Genomic DNA, 26127 nt, shown 5'->3' with positions numbered 1-26127 from the left:
GTTCCCTCCTGCAGCCTAACCCTAACAGTTCCCTTCTGCAGCCTAACCCTAACCGTCTCCTCCTGCAGCCTAACCCTAACAGTCCCCTCTTGCAGCCTAACCCTAACCGTCCCCTCTTGCAGCCTAACCCTAACCGTTCCCTCCTACAGCCTAACCCTAACTGGCCCCTTCTGCAGCCTAACCCTAACAGTTCCCTTCTGCAGCCTAACCCTAATTGTCCCCTCCTGCAGCCTGCCCCTAACCGTCCCCTCCTGCAGTCTAGCCCTCCCCTAGTGCCTAACCCTAACATTCATCTTCAGGATCCGTCAGCATTGCAAGCGTCGAGATACCGGTGTGGAGATATTTAAATCAAAGGTTGCGGGCAGACAATCCTTCCTATAAAATGTATCCCTTTATAGTGAAACATCAATTTATGCTGTCTTCATCTTGATTAACAGACCGTAGATAAAATAGACAGACCCTTTAGTTGTATTCCCTGAATTCTGCTATATTCTGCTAATACATTATTATGTATGAAAAATTATGTAATCAATTTTGTGTTTTTTTAATTTTTAGAGGTCAATTTGGTGCAGACCTTTTCTACATGCTGCTCATGTTAGTTTTTTATTTAATGGAGTGCCAGATTGTTTTTGGGGGGGTTTCTGTTGTTTTATTTGCAGCATAAAATCAGCTTTATCACCTCATTTTAATAGATATAGGGGTATATTCAATTAGGGGCGAATCCATTCCGACAAGCATTTGTCATGATGGATCCGACAAAGGCTATTTAAAGCCCGAATTGAGATTTGGGGCGGGGGGATGGGCACAGACAGACAGAGGAGAGCAGCGGGGAGACTGGAGACAGCCGCAGCCAGCAGCGCTGCAGGAGGGTGTGTAATAGCCGCCAGACCTCACGGCAGCGTCCACCCGGCCTCAGCAAGCGGGACCTCACTTGCTGGGGCAGGGGTGGACGCTGTCGTGAGCGGCGGCTATGACACATCCTCCTGCAGCGCTGTGCTGTAGCGCTGCTGTCCCGTTTCCCTACTGCTGTCCCCCGTCTGCCGGTGGCTCTTCCCCCTCTCCTCCTCTCAGGTCCCTCATCTCAGTTCAACTTTTTTTTTTTAAGTCGTACTGAGATGGTCGGAAACGGGGCCAAAACCTGTCGGATTTGGCCCCGTTTCCCGCAGAAGTACGCAAATTGGCAGCTATATCACCGATTCACGTACTATTCGACAAGTCAAATTCCCTGACTTGTCGAATAAAAATGCTGGGGTCTGAATAGGTCGGAACCTCTTCCGACCTGAAAAAGTCGAAAACTGCCGTCTTTTCGACAAGACGGCAGTTTCGACCCTGATTGAATATACCCCATAATCCTATATTTCTATGTTTGTGCATAAACAAGCTGGCTATTCTGTGTAACATTAGTGCCCTGTTATATTACAGCCAGCTGAGGTAACTAAGCACAAATCTATACAATGAGACATCACAGGAAATAAAAAAAAATGAGAACTACTGAATCGGTTTATTCGGTTTATAAAAATACTGGGTGGGTACCCAGTATTTTTAAAGTGTAATTAGCACAGAAAACTATTTGCAAGTACCATTAATCATAATTTGATCTACTGTATACCCATTAAAATACTTTTAACTACCCATCAGACAATCAACAGATTCATTGTTATATCATTGGCGCTGAGACTATTCGAAGCCAAATGTTCTATGCAATCCTAATCAGTTGACATTTCACTATTAAAAAGATGACATTTTTATTTGTTTTTAATAGGGAAAATGCACCATATCCAGCACCCCTACGCCCAGGAGGAGATGAGGCGTTACTGTGTCATCCGCAACAAAGGGTTTCAACTACAAATACTCTTTTTAAAAATACAAAACATACCTCCTGGATAAAATTCCTGTGAACAAAGACACGTCTTTCATTTCAAATATTTCTAATTACCTCAAATGGAATCCTTTTATTTTGCCCAGTTTCACTAAAAGCATGTGCCAAGAGAAAGACATCGTCTACACCAACCCCAAGAGCAAGAAAAGGCAAAACCTGCGGGGAACAATGCAGACAGTCAACACTTGACAAACAACCTCACACACGCAATCCTAGACAGTCAAACGTGCACCCTAGGTAACCCGTCCATTCAGCTTAAAGCCATGCTATACTAGAACGCTCTCTTTTATATAGTCACAGCTACTTTTCACGTTTGGGAAACTATTTCATGGATCATCAAGAGTCTGATTAACTGCAAGCAGCAGAAAATCAAATGACAATATTTATTTCTTATCAGGTAAAATCCAGCATTTCTTTGAAAAAGCAGAAACATTATATGGGGAAAATAACTGAAATTAATTACTTACAATTGATGGAGGATAATTACAAGGTTCAGACGAGTTGAATAAAACAGATACACAATATAAAAGCTATACTTTAGCAAATCATGCACCCAACATTGTTTCTTCAAACATAGGCTGCACATAAGTTAATTAATACCTGAGTTGTTGCGGCATTAAAGGAAATTCCAATCAATGAGCACAGGCCCAATCCTGCAGCCACTGAAAGCGCAACCAGCAAAACTCCAGCCAGCCCCACTGCTCCCTGGGATTTGGCACAGTCCCACCTCAGCATGGTTAAACAGGCATAGGCAAGCTGCAAACAGAACATTTGGAAACAAAAGCACATTAGAACGCACCAGGTCACCCCAATCCCTTAGCAATTACATCTTCAATCTTTAAGATGCATGTTAACATACGTTGAGCATGCCTTTGTTCCTGTTAACTTCTAAAATATGTGCAACTCACCATTAGCAGGTATCCACTGGCAACCCTAATGACACTCACATCCGAAAAGGACTTGAGGATGTCGTCCAGAGTAGTTGTGGTAAAAGGGAGAACTTTCTGGGTTGCATTTTGAGCAACACTTTGATGTACAACCTAGCAAAAAAGAAACCATTGACAATCTCAGCAATCATTGAGAGGGGTAGGACATATAGATCACAGAGTATGGTGAACTGTATCAGCAAGTACCCATTACAGTACTTTTTTGTAAAATTAAACAGTTCACCTAAAGAAAATAGAATTAGAACTTTACAGGGCTGCAGTATGGTAGAAGAATTCAAAGTTGTTATATATCCTCTATATACTGCTCTGCAGTGGTCTTCTAGGCATTGCCGGGAAGAGGTGTCTTTGTTTTTAATTGGTTGGCTGATTCACAAAAGGTCACATGCAGCTTAGCAGAGGTCAGTGCCTGGGAAACAAAGGCCAAAAAAATGTCACATGACCTCACCAATGGGACTGCAGCTGTGAACAGATTCTTTGGCTCACTAATGTGTTCCAGACACCTTTCCTTACAAGTCACACTTACTTTTTATTTCAGCTCTCTTATCCCATGCCTGCATCCTATATTAGGAAATATCGCCCTGGCAAGGTACTACAACTCTAGGAAAAGAACCTTTTGGGCCATTAAATAGTTGAGAAGGGAATTTAATGTTTAGTTTTATTTAATGTGTGTGTAACAGGTGAAACAAAGTTATTGTGTATTTGCTAATAATTAAAAAAAATAATAATCCACCATTAACAGTTGCAGAAGCTGAGAAGTAGGAACATAAGAGGGCCATTTTTGTTTACAAAATAATAATAAACTAAAATACTCGCTCTACATAGTTTTGATAAAAGCTATCATCTGCCAGTTACACACAATGATACAGTAAATGAAACTAAAATGTTTGTGAAAAGCCCTGTTATTGACTTGTGGCTGTGTGTAAGAGAGAAAGGGGCGATATACCAATGTTATTTTGTGGAAAATTCCCCCAAACAGCCATTTTCTCTAGTAACAAGCAGGGACCAATATCTGCTGCGGTCCCTCCATTTCCAACTGCAAAAGCAGTCCCGTAGGTTTCTATGGGGGCTGCTTAACTTGCACATATACCAAGCTGTGGGAAACAAACGCCATCTTCAGATGCCGTTGGCCATTGTAGCCTATGGGCTACATTACTGGGAGAGGTACCTGTACCTCCCTGGGACTCTCCACTCGCACATCTGTGATCAGAAGCCTGTGCAAGTGCCCCAATACTGAAAGCAAAGTGATTGTATCAGTGATCACTGTAAAACATCGCAGGGACGGGGCCATGCCCTGCATGTGTTTTTTTGTAAATCCAGGCAATCTATGATTATTATTATTATTATAATCTTGACTAATCCTAGTAAATACCTTATCCCTAACCCACCCCTCCCGTAGCCTAACCCTTACCGCCCACTACCACAGCCTACCCTAACCCTCCCCTTAGTGCTCAACCCTCTCCCGCCACCTAACCCCAACCAAAGTACTTACTGTCTGGATTCTGATCTTCAGGATTGTGCTGTCGGTAATCAGACTGTCAGGATCCCGACCGCATCCCCATTTAAAAAATGTTTATGATCTTTATGGAACATTTCATTTTTCCAATATTGCAGTATATTTCGATATTAACATCTGATGCAGTTTTCCCGCAGGTTTCCTGAATAGACTATGAAATATACATGTACTAGAAAACATGCAAACTTTCTGAAGCTGCGAGTGGTGTATTTGTGCTTGGACACTAATCACTGTGCATGGTAATTCATGCATTTGCCCCTTTAGCATTATAGGTTGCGTGATGCCTCTAGCGCATGTTCTTAAAGATCACACGGGAAGACAGCAGAGACGACTCATCACTGGATGCCGCCAGGTGTTTGCAGACAAGGTAATTATTTTCTTATAGAAATGCATTACAAGCTTGTTTACCTATGGGGAAGCTTATGCTTTCCTGTAAGTGTAGAGTTCCCAGTTATAATATCAATACCTTAACATAATCCCGCTGCCAGGCCTCCAAGATGGCTGCTGCTTTGTCTTCATTCCAGTTTATTTTGGAAACCTCTTCATACCCCTTGAAGTGCTCATACATTTGTTTAGGAGTCATTAACTGAAACATAGTCTGCAACGCCTGGGCACTGTAACATAAGTACATAAAATAAATTATATCATTTGTGCTACTTCAAAAGCAAAAATATATATTATTAGCATATCCAATAAAGCTTAGGCACGTTAGCATTCCTCTATCTAGAGTCCATGCTTTTTACAGAAATATATAATTATGCACTATGGAGCCTTAAGTCATTCAATTCCCCCTCTACAGGTAAACTAAAAAGGTTAGTGATCACAATCACGTTATCGTGCCCATCGTCAGAACATCCCACGGGGTGCGCAATACTGCTGTGTGCGGCAGAATCAATTGAAATCGCCCCCATTGAGATGCATTTTATTGCTCATTATGAAAAAAACTTTAAATACACAAAAAAATGTTGGAGACTGGTGATGTCTCCTCGTTCCATGTATTATTTCCACCATACACATGTACAATAGGACCCACAATACCGCAGTAAGGAGCATATTAAATTGTCCTTGGAAAGTTTAACAACTAGACTGTGGGTTGTGCACCTATTCCTGTGTTGGGCAGACAGACTAAGCTTATCTGAGCATATAGAAAGGCTCTGCGCTTTTACATGTTCATTAAAGACTTTAGAGCAATCAGAGTGGGGGACTGCAGCAGGTTATGAGAAAAGTGCCAGAACCATAAAGAAGACCTTTCAGAATGTGGTTAGATCAGACTGGTGAGTGATTTGAAAGTTATTAATAGAATTTTACTTTTCACGTTGCAATAAAAACTAACTAGTCATTGAGTCTGAGGAGCAGATGTGTTATAGTTTTGATGATATTCATATAGATATGGAAAGCACAATGGAATATGCTAGTGTTATATAAAGAAATGCTAATAAATTGTCTGAGGGCAGACATTCCATTCAATTAGGGCTGATTTTTTCACCTAGGCGAAAAAACTGCACTTTGCAATTTTTTAGGGCGAATGGGGATTTGCCCTATTCAGTAGCAGGGATGTTTTTCACCTATGCGAAAAAATTTGGCAGGAGTGAAAAACATGTGGATCGGCGAATCCACGTGTTTTCACACCTGCGCCAGCAAAAACGCAGTCCATTTTTGCCGATTTTGAGGTAATTTTCACCAATACCTTTTCACACAAAAAAAAAATAAAGAGTGAAGAGGCAATGGCGAAAATGCCTTAGAAATGTGCAAAAACGGCCAGCAATTGAATACGCTGGGGAGGGAATTCAATAGCTTCGAAATTATCGGAGCTAACTGAATACCCCCCATACTAATTTGTTATTTATTTGTTTTTCATGGTATGGTAAGATAAGCAGCTAGCGACTTGATTCAAGGGCAGATAAGGTCACAGAGGCAATAGGTTCCTTTAACAAAAAAAAAACACACACACACACACACACACACACACACACACATATAGATATATATATAAACATACACATAAACCCTTACCTGACAAGTTTTCCACTAGCATTCTTAACGGTGCCACCAATGATTAGCTCCTCCTGCCAGTGCATATACTTTCTCGAAAGACCATAGCATCCTCCACTTAACACAAGTGCAACATCGAGAGGCTAAAATCAAAATTTGTAGTAAAGCAATATTAGGGGATATTTAACCATTTTACATATAAATTATTGCACAGGTTGAGTCTCACATATCCAAAATACTTCTGGTCCCAAGCATTTTGGGTATCAGATTTTTCCTCATCTAAGAATATATGCATACCATAATGACATATCTTGGGGATGGGACCAAAGTCTAAGCACAGAATGCATTTATGTTTCATATATTCCGTATACACACAGCCTGAAGGTAATTTTCAACAATATTTTTAATAATGTTGTGCATGAAACAAAGTATGTGTATATTGAACCATCAGAAAGCAGAGGTGTCACTACCTCAGTCACGTTCATATCCAGAGTTTTGGATATGGGGACTCAACCTGTAGTAAAATGTCTGCTCAATATTTGCTTAGCTCTTACATCATGGCTGCTATTTAGAGGGCTTCCAAACCGTTATTCATTCAGTATTTAGTGAACATTTAAACTTATTTGCTTCTATGAGTTAGCATATTGCAGAGAGCTGCTTTGTTGTTTCAACAGTGTGAAAATGAAGTGGCTGCCTGCCAAAGTCTATTATAAGAAGTTTTGTAGGGAGAGGGCCCAGAGAGCTCAGACTCACTTGTTATATGATGGCTAAATTCTCCTTCACTCAAGAATATGGTATAGAAACAACTTTAATATAATAGCTGTTTGTCCATCGGAAAGGAAAGAGAACAAAGTGAATTTTACCATATTACTAACAATTGGATACTTGGATATATTAGAACTTACATTGGTTGAATTTTTATTAGGCGCTGTAGGCGGACAATCAGAATCTAACGGGTTGAGGCACGGACGGTCCATATAGCCATGTCCCACCGCAGCCTTAGTTAACATTTCCTCCCAGCTGTCAACATGGAAATGGTCTCTCTTCAACTCTTCCAACAACTCCAAGGGGTCAAAGTTTTTCCATTGCAAAGGGGGTTTCCCTCTAGAACGAGATCAGTATGAGCCAAAGAGGACGGCATAACATCTGTGCTCTAGTTTAGCTGCTCCCAAAGAACGAAAGAGGCAGAGTGGGAGGTAAAGAATACAGCTAGTGATGACAAGTTGCTATCTATGAGAAAGTAATACAGAAAAATGACGCAGACTGGCCTAGAAAACACTTTGTATGTAGAGCTTAACGAACTAGGTAGCCGCATGACTTGGCAATCTCTGCCTGGGCAGTGGCTGCTGTCGCTGCACCAGAACTGGCACATTTTATGTTTCAGTCAGGCAGATAACAAAAGCTTTTTGGCCGCCTCATTTTGTCGTCTATGCCAAACTGTATTTGCCCAACCAGGCTTAAGTCATTATTTTAAATCTTCCAACTAGAAAAGCAAAAAAATGCTCCAAGTTCTCCATCCAGAACTGTACATTGTAGGTTAGAGGATGGCCATTGCAAATTGCTTATTTCCAGAGACAAGCAAACCAGGACATGAACAATTACTCAGACACGAACTCTTGCATAATTACCCAAAAATGCCTACACATGCCAAATGCACAAAACAATTAACTCTTTGTTGCACGGTGACTATGAAATATAAAAGTTGCTCAACTGTAAAAATCCAAGATGAGAACAAAAAATGCAGTTTGTTTCATTAAACAAATGAAATAAAGAGTAACCCTGTTGTTCATCCCTGAATGCTTTCGGCTTTACAAGCACGTTCCCAAGCACATAGTACGAGAAGTTCCCAGGAAGAGACAACTACAAAAGGAAAAAAAAGTTCCTGCACCCTACAAACCTTAAACACACAGAACACAACACCCATGCTAGCTTTCACTTTAGTTTTTTCAAGTAAAGTAGAAGACATATTGGTCCTCCACATACATGAACATATTATAGTGGCTTGAGTGGTAAGCTTACGGTAGATAGGCCAGTCCGGACTGAAGTTTTGCTCCTTCCCAAAAGCAGTCCAAAGGTGTGATAATTAAACAAGGATATAGCGATTCTATGATCTGAGAAATTAAATGAAACATGAGTAATTATGTGGAAGAGTGTCAGTTTTTAATGTGGTCCAATTAATAACCCTAAGTCTTGTTCTTAGGGCCTGAAAATTACTAAACTGTCTTCCAGTATGGTGGTGTGAGAACAACAGGGAAAGGCTAGAAAGACCGATAGTACTATATTGCCCATACAATAAAACTAAATGAAGATAGTTATAGGGGATGTACATAATCCATCCTAACTAACCATTATCTCATCATACTTATTCAAAGAAGAGTATATTTAATTCTAAAGCTACTCGTTAACAGCCCGTCAAAATGACGGAACATCATTGCGGTAATGTCAGCGTCGGCGGCTGTGCACGCCCAAATCGAGCAACACTTGAATTGCTTTGTGGGGTGCCATCTAGTGGCCACCGGCACGCAAAACACTTGAATTCCCCCCATATAGGTGAGGAGCAATATTAGCTTTTTATTATATAGGATTATTCTCATATATTTACCTGGTTCATATACGCAGCTTCAGTGATAAGTTCTCCTGATTTAAAGCATAAATTTTCTAGTTTCCAAGGCCTATTCAAAAAAAGAAATAAAAAAGGACAATTTAATCCTTAATAAAACAGAGCTGTTTTCTCATAACTGCAGTCATTAGCATGCATCCCTTTATTGTCACAGTAACTTTACACTACCATCATTTTAGTTATCAGCAGATAGTAATGTATCTGCCAACAGCTAATAAAACAAAAAGCTGCAAAAGATTTAGAATCTAACAATTTGTGCATGCAATATAGGGCTGCTAACAAATGGGTATTATGGGCGATTACCACACAGCGCTGAGGTAAGACACATTAGGGTTCAATACCATATTAGAATAAAGGGGCGGAGTCAGAGGTGCATGCAGTCCATGTGTGGCTGCAAATACTCATAGATTCTCAGCTGTGAAAATATGCAGATGCCAGTGTAAGCATTCCTCCTATGCCAACCCAGCAACACCCACTTTTCTTATCAGCACATTGCTCAAGTGCGCTGGTGGATAAGATCTCTCCACCATCTGCACACAGGGGGTCATTCCGAGTTGATCGCTCGCTGACGATTTTCGCAGCGCAGCGATCAGGTGAAAAAACTGCATTTATGCGCATGTGTATGCCACGCAATGCGCACGCGCGACGTACGGGTACAAAGCTCTTTGTGGTTGTGCACAGTTTATAGCGAAGTTTTCCTTCGCACTGACGGCCGCAAGAAGATTGACAGGAAGGGGGCGTTTCTGGGTATCAACTGACCGTTTTCAGGGAGTGTTTGCAAAAACACAGGCGTGTCTGAAAAAACGCAGGTGTGGCTGGGCGTTCGCTGGGCGGGTGTATGACATCAAATCCGGACACGAATAGGCTGAAGTGATCGCAAGCGCTGAGTAGGTTCAGAGCTACTCTGAAACTGCACAAACTGGTTTTGCAGAGCTCGGCTGCACATGCGTTCGTACTTCTGCTAATCTAAAATACACTCCCCAGTGGGCGGCGGCATAGCGTTTGCACGGCTGCTAAAACTGCTAGAGAGCGATCAACTCAGAATGACCCCCACTGTCAGAATAAAATAAACTCCTCAAGCAGCCGATGGCTGGTGCAGAGTCTCACGTGTAACTTTCTTTATAAATGGCCACTGTGGCTTCAAAGGATAGCAGCCGCATGCTGGAACACGCCCACGTCACTCCTATAACGCCACCCCTTTTTGCGATGACTTTATGTCACTTCCCATTCAACACCATGAAGCGCCCAGGATCACAAGTGCCTTCTCAAGTAATAGCAATTCTGTATGCGGCTGCGTTCGCCACTGCACTAACAGTTTGCACATGCACAATAAGGGTTTGCTAGTCTTTTTGCGCATGCACAGTAGCAAGCCATAAATACTTGCTGTCACTGAGCCGGATTCAGAGTTGTACGTGCACCCGAGGGTTTATACACATCTCCAGTGTTTATAATTGGGTTAATCCGCAGGATCTGTACAGTGCATGTGCTGATCTCAGCGATCTCGCTCACAGAATTCCAAAGCCGCAGCAGCTGTTTGGGGGGTGGCGGAGCAGAGAGGCAATGGGGACAGTCTTCTAAAATGTGGGCGTGTTGAGAACAGGCTCAGTATTCCAACGCAGATTTCCTGGACCCCATGCACATTACCCTTCAAGCTCATTCAAGTCCTTACCCCCACTGTTGGATATTCAGAACAGAGATTACATAATACACCTTGCTACTAGGGGCTGTAAAGATGTTTTATGCTGGTAATTCACTGAAACCTAGCTATAGTTTTCTTACACATAGACACGGACACTATTTTTGTCTTCTTCCTGTATCTGGGATTTCTGCAGTTACAGAACCAGTTTTATATCCATTCCTTTACCCAACGGCTCAAATTTAAGCACTTTTTGTACAAGCTTTGCAACAAAAAGCAGAATTATTGTTTTAGGAAAGTTTACATAAGCGAAAGGTTCTAGAACATACAAGTTGGGTCATCACCTTGACATTTGGCATTTCAGTAAACTCCACATGAAACTCTACCCTCCCATTTGATTCTCCAGTTGTGTGTAGGAAATCTGAGTACCCAGGGAAAATGTAAACAAGTGAAAGATAATTTATGTTGTGAACACAAGAAATCATTTCAGAAACCGTGCAGTACATTGTATAGAGAACATCTAAAAAAATTGACATTTACTTGTTGTACATGTGGACTTGCACCTTGGTGGCTTCAAGTGCTGAGTGAAGATGTTGCTTTAGAGCTTCAGTTGTTAGAACATTAGCACCATTCTCTAGTGGAGTCTGGATCATGAGCTGTGGATTGAACATGGCTTCCTCCCCGATCTTCTGGCGGGTGTAATTTAATTCACGGCTTACTCGTCCACCAACTGAAAGCAAATTGAATGTACAAATCATTTTCTGCACATCATAAAGATAGGCTGCTGCTCTAAGATAGCGTTAGGTAGCGTGTCGTTCTTAATCTACTGGTAATCTACTATTTTCACGATGTTTTGCCAGCCAAAGGGCACCTACTCCTGTTCTCTAATGCACAGAAAAGGTTTGGCAAGAAACTATATCAAGGCAATAATCAGATCACAAATAACCTTAATTTTGCTTGAAGTTTACTTTTACCCCTGCTCCAATACAAGGCTTCCATATGGAGAAACTAAATCAAGAAGGCTTTCCTTGCAGAGCAGACTGCACATTTTTTGTACAATTTCTTGCACTTGTATAAACAGTCTGGTCCTATAGCACATTTCACGATCAATGGCTTTTATGTACATACATCCGCACAGGAAAAAAAAAAAAAAAAATTGGCAGAGCTAAAGCAATTTTCCTTTACACTAATGTTACAAAAGTTGCAGTCTCTCTCTCTCTCACTCTCTCCTAATAAATTGTTTAAATTTTGACCTTTAAACAATACTAGGATACAGCATTATTAGTAGACATTACGTTAGAAATTGGTTAATTCCAGGATTAAGCGGTGTGTCACTGATAAATGTCATCCTTTTAAAGCTTGGTCATAAACACAAATATCTTCTAGAACAGTAAAAGTAAGAGTTAATGGACTGTTCTTCATATATGTAACAGTGACAGAGATACAGGCATAACAATCTGAGAACAGTAAACAGTATATATTATATACTGTACAAATATGAACTCAATGTCCCAATAAAACATTTCCACTATCAGGATACACAAGACTATGGCATATGCATCATCAACTGTAACCAAGCTTTCTGAACAAAGTTTCATGGTGTTTTGTTAAAACATGAATTTGTAAGCGTAACTCTTGGGACCGGTGTCTATGGTATGGTAGGAAACATTGCCTTAACCCTAAAAGATGGTGACATATTACATTTCCATAAAAGATTTGGGGGCCTATTTATCAAGCCCAGTTTCTGCATAATTTCATGTATTCCCACATTTCACAGAAATTTCCGGCAAAGGCTCATTAGCGCTGCAGACCGCAGTCCCAATCATCAATGAGGACTACAGTCTGACCCCTTTGTCCCTATTGGTTTACACTATCCTTAAATGGCGTAATCCGCTCTATGCCTATGGAGGCATACTCGCAGAAGATGGATCATCTCCCGAAGCCTCTGCCCAGCTCCTGAATTCGACACTGTGTGCCGTTCAGATTCTCAAGAGGATTCTTTCATAAATGTGAAAGACTCCTTCGATATCCAGAGGATGTAACTTGAAGGGACAGCGGATATCACTACTGCTGGCTCTGCAAGTTACACTAAGTACAAGCCCGGGCATCTTTGTAAAAAATGAAAGTTCATCACGAGATGGACTGTGTATAATAGGCTCGCCCTTGGTATGCAAACTCTCCGTTATGACTGTAACAACTAGCACCATGTGGGCCACCCCACTCATTAGGACATCAACGTGCAAACACAAAGAGGTGTAATTATAAAGTCTGCTACAAAAAGTAAAAACAGGGAGAGCTAGAAATAAACATTTTAAGGATCACTTTAATAAAAAGTACATTTGTTTTCACATGAAAATGGCAAAATCAAGTGATACTAGTATTTATTACAGCTATAATGCAGAGGAGTGTTTACTAAACTTTCACAGACTACCACCATCTCAGATTGTTCTCTATCAGGATAGCAACACAGGGTTATTTAACAAGCTTTTCTGAGCTGGTATCCATTGGCTAGTACAATCTGAATTTCCCTCCCAGTGGGCTGGAGCTCCGCCCCTCCCTCTTCACACAGTTTTCCCTAGGAATGGCCATTGGTGTATCCTCCATCGATGTTTACCAGTGATGTCGATTGTGGCACAAACAATTGATGGTAGGTAACTATTTTGTGTAGTGCCATCGATGATTTACCATTGGTGTTTTTGCACATGCGCATAAGAGAGTCAGTATATGCAGCGGTTGGTGCTGCTGCTTCTGTGCAAGAGCTGGGGGCGGTGCTGGGCTGTGACTGACAGCTGAGCCCTCATGGAGGCAGGCCATCCCTTGCCCTGCATAGCACACTGTATGTGTAAGGCTGTCCATACATGGATTGATGTGTGCGGCTAATGCGACGGAACGTCCGAGAGCCGACATATCGGGCAGTCTCCATACACGGGGCCCTCCTCCGCATAGCACTACATCTGGTTGTCTAGGCGCATCGCTGGTCATTTGAAGAAAGAGCAGCGATGCGGGCGGCACCAAGGGTGTGCTCAATGGACAACATCATGCCCACACACGGAACAATATAGCTGCTATAACATTCCAATTTGTCGGATCGGCAGCTATATCATGACGTGTGTAGGGGCCTTAATAGCCAGGGGTGGCGCAAGACTGCTGGCTGACAGCCTAGCAGCTCTGTACAGTAGCACCATGTAAACAGCAAAATAAAAAGGTCCCATGGCTACCATAAATGGCAAGAAACCACCTGGTTCTCTGTCTTCGATGGTAAAAGTATTCTACACAAACATAGATGGTTTACAATCATCGATGGACATCCTAAGTTTTCATTATCTTAGTTTGACCCACACGCAGTTGTATCACCTGGTACAAACCCAGCAGTCTGGAGATAGTAAAAGCTATAATTGTAATGATTCCTTTTCCTCTGGACAGCATCTTATTGGAGGTGAGGTGCCTGCTGAACCCATTTGATAAGTTATGCAGAACGCAAAATCAGGTAGTAGATATGTGATAATCATAGTTAATGTGTAAATTTTCAGAAGATTTGTAAATAAGTTCCTAAAATGGTTGGTAGAATATATGCAAATTCTAGCAATACTTGCATCATTGCAATTTTTTGTATAGTATAAAATAATCAAAACCACACACACAAGAAAGTGATGAAAACATAAACATAAAAAGATCTGACACCGGAACATGGGTGTAGATGCCAGCCCAATTGTGACTGCCACCTTTCTTTCTTTTTTTTTTTTTTTACACAAATAAAAGCCTCTGGGGGCGATTCAGATGTTTTTTTGGACGCCCAAACCATACTTGCCTTTAATTAGAATCTCCCCTGTAGAAGCCCGAATAGGAGATACTGCTTATCAGTGCAGGGGACAGGGCCGGGCTGCACATCACTAGGCCTCGCCCCAAAAATGACACAATTCACAGATCCGTGGAAGGGGGCAGGGCTAAATGACTCACATTTGTGTTACTTAGCCCTGCACCCTCCACCAGGCACTGCAGTTCGAGGGATGATCTCCTCATCCTGCAAGCTTCACTAGAAAGCGGGTGGTATGACAGAGTTCTGCACACTCTTTTGTGGGTGTAGGGGACTGCCCAACATATTGTTAGTCTCACGGCACTTGCAGGAGAGTGGCAAGTATGGTCCAAAGTAATGGACGCCCATCAGAGCAATTCAATTGTTGCTCAAAGAGCGGCTAATCCCATCTGAAAGACCGCCTTTTTTGCACATTTCTTCACAACGCCTCAGGAGGCAGTGGCTAAGGGGCGCCCAGAAGGAGCAACAATTGAATTGATCCATTTTGCACCCCCTAGTGGTAGCCGTGGGAGAAAATTAGTGAATCGCCCCTAATAACTTCAAATACTCTTGAAGTAAATTAATCAATGACTGACTAGTCAATTAGGATGAATATTCACATGATAACTATTTAGCAAAATATTATATTGCAGAATAGGCCATGTGTAAGCACCCACTTTTACTCTCATATGACCAGCGGCAAGTCAAGGCTTACGTTAAGGACCTCAGGTAAGAAGGTCATTATTTTATTTACTTATATAATGCAAACATATTCCACAGCACTTTACAGAGAATATCTTGCCATACAGTCCCTGCCCAGTGGAGTTTACAACCTATATTCCCTACCACATGTACACACACACACACACACACACACACACACACACACACACACACACACACACACACACACACACACACACACACAGCAATTCATTTTTGTTGGAAACCAGTTACCTACAATTTGTAGTATGTAACCAGAATACCTGGAGAAAGCCCACGCAAGCACGGGGAGAATAGAAAAACTCCCCACAGTTAGGGCCATGGTGGGAATCACACCCACGACCTCAGTGCTGTTGGGCACCATTACTCCAATAGACATACAGGCGATCTGCTCACAAGGAAGCCATCCCTCAGAATTCTGCACAAGATTAGTCTCATGTAAGTATATTTGCAACTATTATCTGGTCCAGCAGCATGTGGCTATGATACCAGGATTACTGCTGGTGACAGTATAGTGACAACACCCAGCATTACCATTGCAGGAGGAAAAAAACAACAACAACAACAAACTACCTATAATGCCAGACTAAGGGCTAAAATGGAAAAGCAAAGCCCAACATACCTGACTCAGGTGGGAGTGGGATTATACTTTTTTACAAATCAGTCTATATATTTGTTACATACACAAAACACTATTCAGCTCCATGATAGGATACATTTTTGATTAATAATAACAAAAGTCACATTCATTTATCTCCTCAACAGCCACAGTTTATAGGGTTTTCTGTCACACTTCTTTTAATAAGATTGATGTCAAATTTAACAATTTGCAGCATATGGCTCAGGACCACCCTATCACCATAGTAGCACTGCACCCCTTTCATTAAACCCATCATGAGTGAGGAGACATTGGATCTGCCTGTATTACATGTGGATCTTATGTATGTGTCATCTTTTTATTACATTACTCAAAGTACTCCCACAAATGAGAGTTTGTATGCCAAAGTAAACCTTGAGGTGCAAAAAAGGATCCCACTCGAAGCTGGAGCAAAAATAAAATATTGGTGTAAAGTGGAAACATTTGTTCCCTTTACAAACGGTGCCCAGTCTACCCAGTCAGGTCATTACAATACTGTGGTTAAGGAAATCTCTGCAAAACTAGGTGCTTCTACTCTATAGCTTGCACCATGGGGGTCATTCCGAGTTGATCGCTAGCTGAAAATGTTCGCTGCGCAGCAATGAAGCAAAAAAAAGCGGCACTTCTGCGTATGCGGCACAATGCGCATGCGCAACGTACTTTCACAGCGGCCGATGTAGTTTCACACAGGGTCTAGCGAAGCTTTTCAGTCACAATGGTGGCCGCAGAGTGAGTGACATTAAGTGGGCGTTTCTGGGTGTCAACTGACAGTTTTCGAAATAACGCAGGCGTGCCAGGAAAAACGCAGGCGTGGCTGGCCGAACGCAGGGCGTGTTCGTGACGTCAAATCCGGAACTGAACAGTCTGAAGTCATCGCAAGCGCTGAGTAGGTCTGAAGCTACTCTGAAACTGCACAAAATTATTTTGCAGCCACTCTGCAATCCTTTCGTTCGCACTTCTGCTAAGCTAAAATGCACTCCCAGTGGGAGGCGGTATAGCGTTTGCACAGCTGCTAAAAACTGCTAGCGAGCAAACTCGGAATGATCCCCCATATGCCTTCACTCTGCCCCAACTTGGGCTGTGCAAACTTCAGCTGCTATCCTGCTCTGCAAACTATGGGGGTTATTCAGGTTTGTTAGCAAAACCATGCTGCACTGCAGGTGGGGCAGATGTAACATGTGCAGAGAGAGTTATGGGCCCTGCACACTGATAGATCTGCCGCCGAGCTGCCCGATGGCAGATACAGCCGACGGGCGACCCGGTGGTGGTGGTGGGGGGGGGGGGGGCAGTGACGGGGGGAGTGAAGTTTCTTACCTCCCCCCGTCACCCGGCTCCATAGAAGTGCAGGCAAATATGGACGATCTCGTCCATATTGGCCTGCATGCACAAGCGGCGGGGCACCAGCGATGAACGAGCGCGGGTCCACACATCGTTCATCACTGGTGCCTCCACGCTGAAAAATATGAACGGTATCTCATTCATTAATGAACGAGATCGTTCATATCTTTCAGTATTATCTGCTAGTGTGTAGGGCCCATAAGATTTGGGTGGGGTGTGTTCAAACCGAAATCTAAATTGCAGTGTAAAAACAAACCAGCCAGTATTTACCCTGCACAGAAATATAACCCACCCAAATCTAAATCTCTCTGCACATGTTACATCTGGCCCACCCGCAGTGCAACATGGTTTTGCCCATTAGTGTGCTTTTTTGGTTTGCTAATAAACCTGAATAACCCCCTATATTCATTGATGGTAATAAAGGGTGCACTTCTGAAACTAGGGACAAGACTAAAATGGACAATGCACTGTGAAAGGGACCTTTGGTGCTATCTCATGCTAACACAACATGGCATTCTTGTAGGTAAGGATATTAACACTGTATGGCTTGTAATAGAATCAACAATAACATAACAAATAAGTGAGCCAGAGCTCACTCTAGTGCTATCAGATAAAAATAAATAAATAAAACCCCACACACTTCCAACATGCTGCACTTGAAAAAATGGGCCTATTTATCAAGTCAAAATCATGAAGCAGCTGCATTGTTATTGGGCAATTTACTAAAAGCTGAATGCAGGAGCAGCTATAAGTAACGGCGCACGTTACTGGCAGGCCCCAGAATTCTGAATGGGGCTAGGCCAATTTACAGTATCAAACTCCAAAATACTTAGCTCTTTGGAGTTTGACCTGGATAGCTACTGTAATGGCATCTTCAGATGGTGGAAATCACTGTAGTCTTTAGGTTCCAGTATCACCAGAAGGATCCCTACCAGTACCCAGTAACAACTCCTTCCCCGCGGCAATAACAAATGTTCATTAAGGGAGAAAAGGAATGTCAGTAACAAAAATCCACCAATTTATTTAATTTCACCTACTCATTAGTCTAGCAAAAATGTATTTTCATAAAGTACAAAAAAAGTCAACAAAATTAGTCAAATTTCAAGTAAAAGAGGTGGTCAGAGTGTTTACAGTTCACTAATAGATCATCTACACCAGAGGAGATGAAAATATAAGTGCTGAACATACAGGTCTCTATTCTTCCTCAGGATTCCTAACCAGCTGCTTGTTATGCCATCTGCTACCAAAAAGGTTTCCTATTGAAAATCCTTGCAGTGAAGCAGAACTGCTCTCACTGTCAGAGACAATCAGGTCAGGTCAGCACTCCCCCAGCATGATACTGCTGCCTGTCATGGCCCACCCCAACTCCATATTTCTTACATGCCCACCAGTTCCAAACACAACACTGGACCTGTCATGCAGACCATTTTTCACTGGATACTTAAAATGGTTCATTCAGAAATCTCAACAGACAGCACTGCAAACAAGGAGCTCACTGTCAACTCCTCTTAGCACCACAACACACACACACACACACACACACACACACACACGATAATTATATCATATTTAGTGGCAACTTGGCAAAAAAGAAACAAAAAAAAACCAGGATTAATTGATTAGCTATATACAAACAAATATAAAAATATGAAACCAAGACTGCAGTGTGTGTGTATGTATATATAATATATATATATATATATATATATATATATAATATGAATGTCTGTGCAGTTAATATAATCTGTTCATTAAAGTTGGACAATGTTACAACAGGTGTCACAAAATGGCCATTATATGGAATAGTTTGACTGGAAAATGTGCAAAAAATAATAATAAAAATGACTATATCTGCAGTAAAAACATTTCCCCCCTTACTTGAAGCTATTGCATAATGTTAGCCCCACTTCTCTTGCCTTGCCTTGGGTAGGGCTGACATCACTTCATGGCTCTGAACACTTCTCATTATGCATCGTGTTCTCCTTTCATTGGCTTCCTACTTGAGGCCACATGGGGCAAAGCACAAAAGAAGCCCCCAAGCTTCACACAGGCTCCCCAGCATCATATACACTGATTTATACCAAGCCCTGTTCCCTCTCTGCATCTGTGCGGAGAGAAACACAGCACTGGGGGCCACTTTCATGATTTTTGTTGCGATCAGGATTAGCTGGATTAGGACTTGATTCATAAGGACCCCCTGCGGCCTTGAGGAAGTTTCATCACAAGGTCAGTGTGGTGTGAACTATAGTCTGTCAACACCACTACTACTTGCAAAAAGGAGACCCTGACATGAATATACAGTTTATCGCAACAAAGAAAACTGACTTCTCTACTGTCCAACATGCCCTCTATTAAATATACATTTGTGTACATGCAACACTTAATGGTGCTTTTCAATGTGGAGGCAATGTTGTGGTTTAGGCGTCTGGAGGAGTCTGGGGAATAAGCATACCAACCTATACACAAAAACCACAAGGGAATTGTACATTTAGCAAGAGAGCTACAGAATGATTTCCTTCGGTCACATTAACTGGCTACAGCTTGCTGGTCACGCACATACGCAGCCCATACTATCATCATTATAGGAGGCTTCATCAGCGAATGCTAGAGCTAGGATGCGCGGTGTAACTATAGTGCAGTAGAACAGAATACAATTTTCCCCCTGTTGCTTGCTCAATCAGAGCCTTATCTGCCAGGTTTCTGCTTTTTCTATTCTGCAGTTGCATTCACCAACAAGAGAAAAGGGTGTAGGCAAAGGGGGCTTTGACCTGCAGCGGTAACACAATACTTTCGCACAACCCTGTCGACCCCTGACATAAATTTTACACCGCAGCTGGCATTTACACATTTAACATTACCATATGTATAGCCTACTCTGTGCTAATTATGCTAATCACCTGTCTAACTCTCTGCTGCGAAAAATGGTTGTATTTAGCAGTCCACTGCCTACCAATGCGGCTTACTGTGTGGCTGAAATGTACATTCAGACGGCCTTGAATGGCAAGATTTTTCCACGTTGCTGGCTTCATTCAGGCCACAGAAAAATGCATTCAAGTCAACTGGTTTCAGTCCGCAACAAAAGTTACGATAGAAAAGTGAGTGTGTTCGTGCCCTAACACTCAAGTCTGCTTGCAAGCAAAATGATAAATCAATTGGTGTGGGAAACAAAGGGAAAGAGGGGCATTTCTTCACCAGCCCTGTGAAACTGTTGCACATGACATTGTGTGTTTAGTGTGCATTACACAAGCCATACAGCATTTCTACATCTTCCACCAAAATATTTACCGGCCTTGCTTGTAGATTTCTTTCCTGTCACAAGAATTGGTTTAATAATGAACCCTGATCAGAACCGGTTGGCTTTAAAATTATTATTTTACCTGGTCAATGAATTAAAACAGCTAGCGTTACTTATTATGGATGTGAGAAGAGACTGCTCTTTTTAATATACAACAGAAACTCTTAGCAAATGTCACGTCAGAAGTGACAGCAATGCTGTTGATATACCTGACCACTACTGTGGTATAGAGACATAACCCATACACCATGCTTGCTCATTACATTTTCTCTGTCACACAAGATAAAGCATCTGGGAAAGAAATGCATACGTGTGAGCATAGCCTCCTAACAGGCCCACTCGCTGCACCCACAGAGACACGCCCACTTGCTGCACCGACAGAGACACACCCACTTGCTGCACCCACAGAGACACACCCACTCGCTGCACCCACAGAGACACACCCACTCGCTGCACCCACAGAGACACACCCACTCGCTGCACCCACAGACACGCCCACTCGCTGCACCCACAGACACGCCCACTCGCTGCACCCACAGACACGCCCACTCGCTGCACCCAGAGACAAGCCCACTCGCTGCATCCACAGAGACACGTCCACTCGCTGCATCCACAGACACACCCACTTGCTGAATCCACAATGACACGCCCACTCGCTGAATCCACAAAGACACGCCCACTCGCTGCACCCACAGACACGCCCACTCGCTGCACCCACAGAGACATGCCCACTCGCTGCACCCACAGAGACATGCCCACTCGCTGCACCCACAGAGACATGCCCACTCGCTGCACCCACAGAGACAAGCCCACTCGCTGCATCCACAGAGACACGCCCACTCGCTGCATCCACAGACACGCCCACTCGCTGAATCCACAATGACACGCCCACTCGCTGAATCCACAAAGACACGCCCACTCGCTGCAAGGACACAGTGATGACAAGAGTCATTCCTGAGTACTGTCATCTTATTTGCCCACCAAGTAAAGTAGCTTACATCCTTTATTATGCATAGGGGGAAATACATCAATCAGTGAAAACAATCAAATTCTACCTACAGTAGCATTTCTATAAAAAGATAAGTAGAAGGTGATCGGTTGCTATGGGAAACTTCTCCACTCTTTTCCCTGTTCTTATCCATCTGTATTTGTCCATTATTTGTATCTGTTTGCAATTAGAATTAGTAGTTGTATTTATATTTTAAAAAGGTTACTTTAGATCTTCTGTCTTGTGGAAATTGCAAAACTACAGGCACTTTAATATCGATTATTATACATCTACGATCATTTCTTCAAACCATACCATTAGGGTTACACCTTTTGGATCGGATATCTGCCCAAACACTGTGTGTGGCACCCATATACCACATTTTCAATACATTTGCACTCTATAGCCAGAGTACTAACTAGCAATTACTTCACTATCACTTACACATATATAGATTTCCACACACCCTTCCAATTGTAAAGCGTTATCGTGCCAACCCAAGCAATTACATCCTAGCAGCATTTCATAGCACAGCATCTCAGAGTTTCAGATGCTAGGTTCTCCTCATCCAAATATGAATTCATCTGTACTCTCATACTGTAGCTCACAAGAAAACCCATCTGTGCAGCCAAAACACAAATAACACTACAACTACTGTGCTGAGAGCTGAGGCATTTTTCCTCCTCTCCCCCTTGCTAAAGTAAAAATAAAAAAAAAAGGACCACCCTGCTCTTATGGCAGAGAGCACTGTTTACATTGCAATCCTTGACTGTGTAATACTTCTGGCATTTTGGTCAGGATTCCTGAGCTGGGGGCCAGAAACCCTTAAGGAAAGAAAGAAAGAAAGAAAGAAAGAAAGAAAGAAAGAAAGAAAGAAAGAAAGAAAGAAAGAAAGAAAGAAAGAAAGAAAGAAAGAAAGAAAGAAAGAAAGAAAGAAAGAAAGAAAGAAAGAAAGAAAGAAAGAAAGAAAGAAAGAAAGAAAGAAAGAAAGAAAGAAAGAAAGAAAGAAAGAAAGAAAGAAAGAAAAGGAAAAAAAAAGGAGTAATAAAAAAAAAAAAAAGACGAAAAAGAAAAATCCATTAATATACAGGACTTTGTAAAAAGTATTTAGAAAAAAAATGTTGTGTACTTATTCAATTAAAATGTGAATAAGAAGGATGGATGCAGTAAATATATATATTTTTATATATACTTTATGTCTAGATGTCCGGCACTCCTATTAACAGAGATTTGGCCCTGGTGCCCTCCGTGAAATTGAAGTACAATGATACGAAGAGGTGGCGCCACTCCCTGGTCTTTTAAAGTGAGTAGTGTATTTCAAAAAGGTAACATCAAAACTCCAAAGTTTCGGGGCCCGTAGCCCATATATCAAGGTGTGAAAGGGGCTACGGGCCCCAAAACTTTGGAGAAAAAAAAAATATATATATATATAATTAATGTATATACACTGCTCAAAAAAATAAAGGAAACACTAAAATAACGGGTGGTCTTCTGTATGCCGGCGGTCGGGCTCCCGGCGCTCAGTATACCGGCGCTAGGAGCCCGACAGCCGGCATACCGACACTTATTTTCCCTCGTGGGGGTCCACGACCCCCATAGAGGGAGAATAAAATAGTGTGGCGCGCGTAGCGCGCCACCGTGCCTGTAGCGTGGCGAGCGCAGCGAGCCCGCAAGGGGCTCATTTGCGCTCGCCACGCTGTCGGTAAGCCGGCGGTCGGGCTCCCGGCGCCGGTATGCTGGTCGCCGGGAGCCCGACCGCCGGCCAGCCGTAGTGAACCCAAAATAACACATCCTAGATCTGAATGAATGAAAGATTTTTATTAAATACTTTGGGGTATATGCAATTGCGGTCGAATTCCCGAAATTGTCGAATTTCGGGTCATTTTCGACCTAAAAAAAAATTCGCCTATGCAATTCAGTGCTTTCCGACCAAAAAACGGACTTTCAAAATTCGACTTTTTGAAATTCGAATTTTTGCAAATTCGACTTTTCTGCAATGATATAAGTGCTGCAATTCGACCAAAGCATATTCAATTCAAGTTTGGAAATTCGACAGCAGTGCTTTTAGACAGCAAATTCGTCATTTTCAATCCGCCACACTTTGGAGGGTGAAAACAAATAAAAAAAATTTAAACATGTTTTTTTTTGTGTTTTTTTTTTTGGGAATAGCAGATCTATTTATATTAGAAGGGATTAGGTACTTTTTTTTTTTTTTTTTGGAGGCACAAATATTATTTATATATTTTTTAAAATATTATTTTTTTTAATTTTTTTTTTTATTGCTGGAACGGTAAAATCCTAAAAAAAAATGGCGTGGGGTCCCCCCTCCAAAGCATAACCAGCCTCGGGCTCTTCGAGCTGGTCCTGGTTCTAAAAATGCGGGGGGAAAATTGACAGGGGATCCCCCGTATTTTTAAAACCAGCACCGGGCTCTGCGCCTGGTGCTGGTGCCAAATACGGGGGACAAAAAGCGTAGGGGTCCCCCGTATTTTTAACACCAGCATCGGGCTCCACTAGCTGGACAGATAATGCCACAGCCGGGGGTCACTTTTATGCCGTGCCCTGCGGCCGTGGCATTAAATATCCAACTAGTCACCCCTGGCCGGGGTACCCTGGGGGAGTGGGGACCCCTTCAATCAAGGGGTCCCCCCCCCCCAGCCACCCAAGGGCCAGGGGTGAAGCCAGAGGCTGTCCCCCCCCATCCAATGGGCTGCGGATGGGGGGGCTGATAGCCTTTTGTGATCATGAAAAGAATATTGTTTTTTCCAGCAGTACTACAAGTCCCAGCAAGCCTCCCCCGCAAGCTGGTACTTGGAGAACCACAAGTACCAGCATGCGGGAGAAAAGCGGGCCCGCTGGTACCTGTAGTACTACTGGAAAAAAAATACCCAAATAAAAACAGGACACACACACCGTCGACAGTAAAACTTTATTTCATACGTCGACACACACATACTTACCTATGTTCACACGCCGACATCGGTCCTCTTCTCCATGTAGAATCCACGGATACCTGAAAATAAAAGATCAATATACTCACCTCAACCAGGGTCCAGAGATAAATCCACGTACTTGTAGAAAATAACAAACCGGACACCCGCTCCATGCCGGACTGAAAGGGGTCCCATGCTGACACATGGGACCCCTATCCCCGAATGCAGAGAGACCTCTCAGTGACAGCTGTCACAGAAAGGTCCCTTCAGCCAATCAGGAAGCGCTACTTCCGTGGCGCTCACCTGATTGGCTGTTCGCTGTCTGTGCTGTGACAGCGCATCGCAAAGCCGCTCCATTACTTTCAATGGTGGGAACTTAGCGGCTAGCGGTGAGGTCACCCGCCGGTCAGCGGCTGACCGGCGGGTGACCCCACCGCTACCAGCAAAGTTCCCACCATTGAAAGTAATGGAGCGGCTTTGCGATGCGCTGTCACAGCACAGACAGCGAACAGCCAATCAGGTGAGCGCCACGGAAGTAGCGCTTCCTGATTGGCTGAAGGGACTTCAGTGACAGGAGTCACGTGATGTCCCGGCATTCGGGGAAAGGGGTCTGATGTGAAAGCATTGGACCCCTTTCAGTCCGGTATGGAGCGGGTATTTGCGTTTTGTTTTTTTTACAAGTACGTGGATTATCTCTCTGGACGTGGATTTATCTCTGGACGCTGGAAGGTGAGTATAATTTTTTCACAGGTACCCTCGGATCGTCGGAGACCGTGGCAGTCGGCGTGTCAACATAGGTAAGTATGTGTGTGTCGGTAGTGTGTAATAAAGTTTTACTATCAAGGTGTCTGTGTCCTGTTTTTATTTGGGTATTTTTTTCCCAGTAGTACTACAGGTACCAGCGGGCCCGTTTTTCTCCCGCATGCTGGTACTTGTGGTTCTCCAAGTACCAGCTTGCGGGGGAGGCTTGCTGGGACTTGTAGTACTACTGTAAAAAACAATATCTTTTTATTATCACAAAAGGCTATCAGCCCCCCCATCCGCAGCCCATTGGATGGGGGGGGGGACAGCCTCGGGCTTCACCCCTGGCCCTTGGGTGGCTGGGGGGGGACCCCTTGATTGAAGGGGTCCCCACTCCCCCAGGGTACCCCGGCCAGGGGTGACTAGTTGGATATTTAATGCCACGGCCGCAGGGCACGGCATAAAAGTGACCCCCGGCTGTGGCATTATCTGTCCAGCTAGTGGAGCCCGATGCTGGTGTTAAAAATACGGGGGACCCCTACTCTTTTTGTCCCCCGTATTTTTGGCACCAGCACCAGGCGCAGAGCCCGGTGCTGGTTTTAAAAATACGGGGGATCCATGCCCAATTTTTCCCTGCATTTTTAGAACCAGGACCAGCTCGAAGAGCCCGAGGCTGGTTATGCTTTGGAGGGGGGACCCCACCCATTTTTTTTCCGGGATTTTCCCGTTTTTTCCCGTTTTTTAAAATCGCGGCAAAATCCGCCAAATCGGCCGATTTTCGCCCGCGGTTCTGGCGAATCCGTTTTTCATTGAATATGGTGAATTCCGGCAGCCACCTGCCAGAATTCACCTGGCGAATTGAGTCGAAAAAAAAAAACGGCGAAAAATTGCCGCGATTCGCCGTGAATTGCATATACCCCTTTGTTCTTTACATAGTTGAATGTGCTGACAACAAAATCACACAAAAATTATCAATGGAAATCAAATGTATTAACCCATGGAGGTCTGGATTTGGAGTCATCCTCAAAACTAAAGTGGAAAAACACACTACAGGCTGATCCAACTTTGATGTAATGTCCTTAAAACAAGTCA

The 26127-nt window shown here is 43.0% G+C and overlaps 1 protein-coding gene across 3 annotated transcripts in view; it reads right to left on the bottom strand.

Annotated features, from left to right (window-relative positions):
- Positions 1-26127, bottom strand: part of PTCH1 (patched 1) — a 127291-nt gene that overhangs the window by 41405 nt on the left and 59759 nt on the right. For 2 of the 3 annotated variants that reach the window (XM_063913748.1, XM_063913747.1), the window contains exons 3-11: positions 11128-11317; positions 8934-9003; positions 8351-8442; positions 7237-7435; positions 6353-6474; positions 4806-4953; positions 2788-2919; positions 2480-2635; positions 1937-2035 (exon numbers count right to left, since the gene is read on the bottom strand). In XM_063913748.1, coding sequence (XP_063769818.1) covers positions 1937-2035; positions 2480-2635; positions 2788-2919; positions 4806-4953; positions 6353-6474; positions 7237-7435; positions 8351-8442; positions 8934-9003; positions 11128-11317 — 1208 coding nt within the window. Of the gene's footprint in view, positions 1-1936; positions 2036-2479; positions 2636-2787; positions 2920-4805; positions 4954-6352; positions 6475-7236; positions 7436-8350; positions 8443-8933; positions 9004-11127; positions 11318-26127 lie in introns of those variants that run through there. The other variant, XM_063913749.1, reaches the window with a different exon arrangement.

The sequence above is a fragment of the Pseudophryne corroboree genome, chromosome 1 (genome assembly GCF_028390025.1).
Source record: "Pseudophryne corroboree isolate aPseCor3 chromosome 1, aPseCor3.hap2, whole genome shotgun sequence".
NCBI lineage: Eukaryota > Metazoa > Chordata > Amphibia > Anura > Myobatrachidae > Pseudophryne > Pseudophryne corroboree.
Note: the sequence above shows the minus strand (reverse complement) of the source record. Positions and strands in the feature narration are given on the sequence as shown.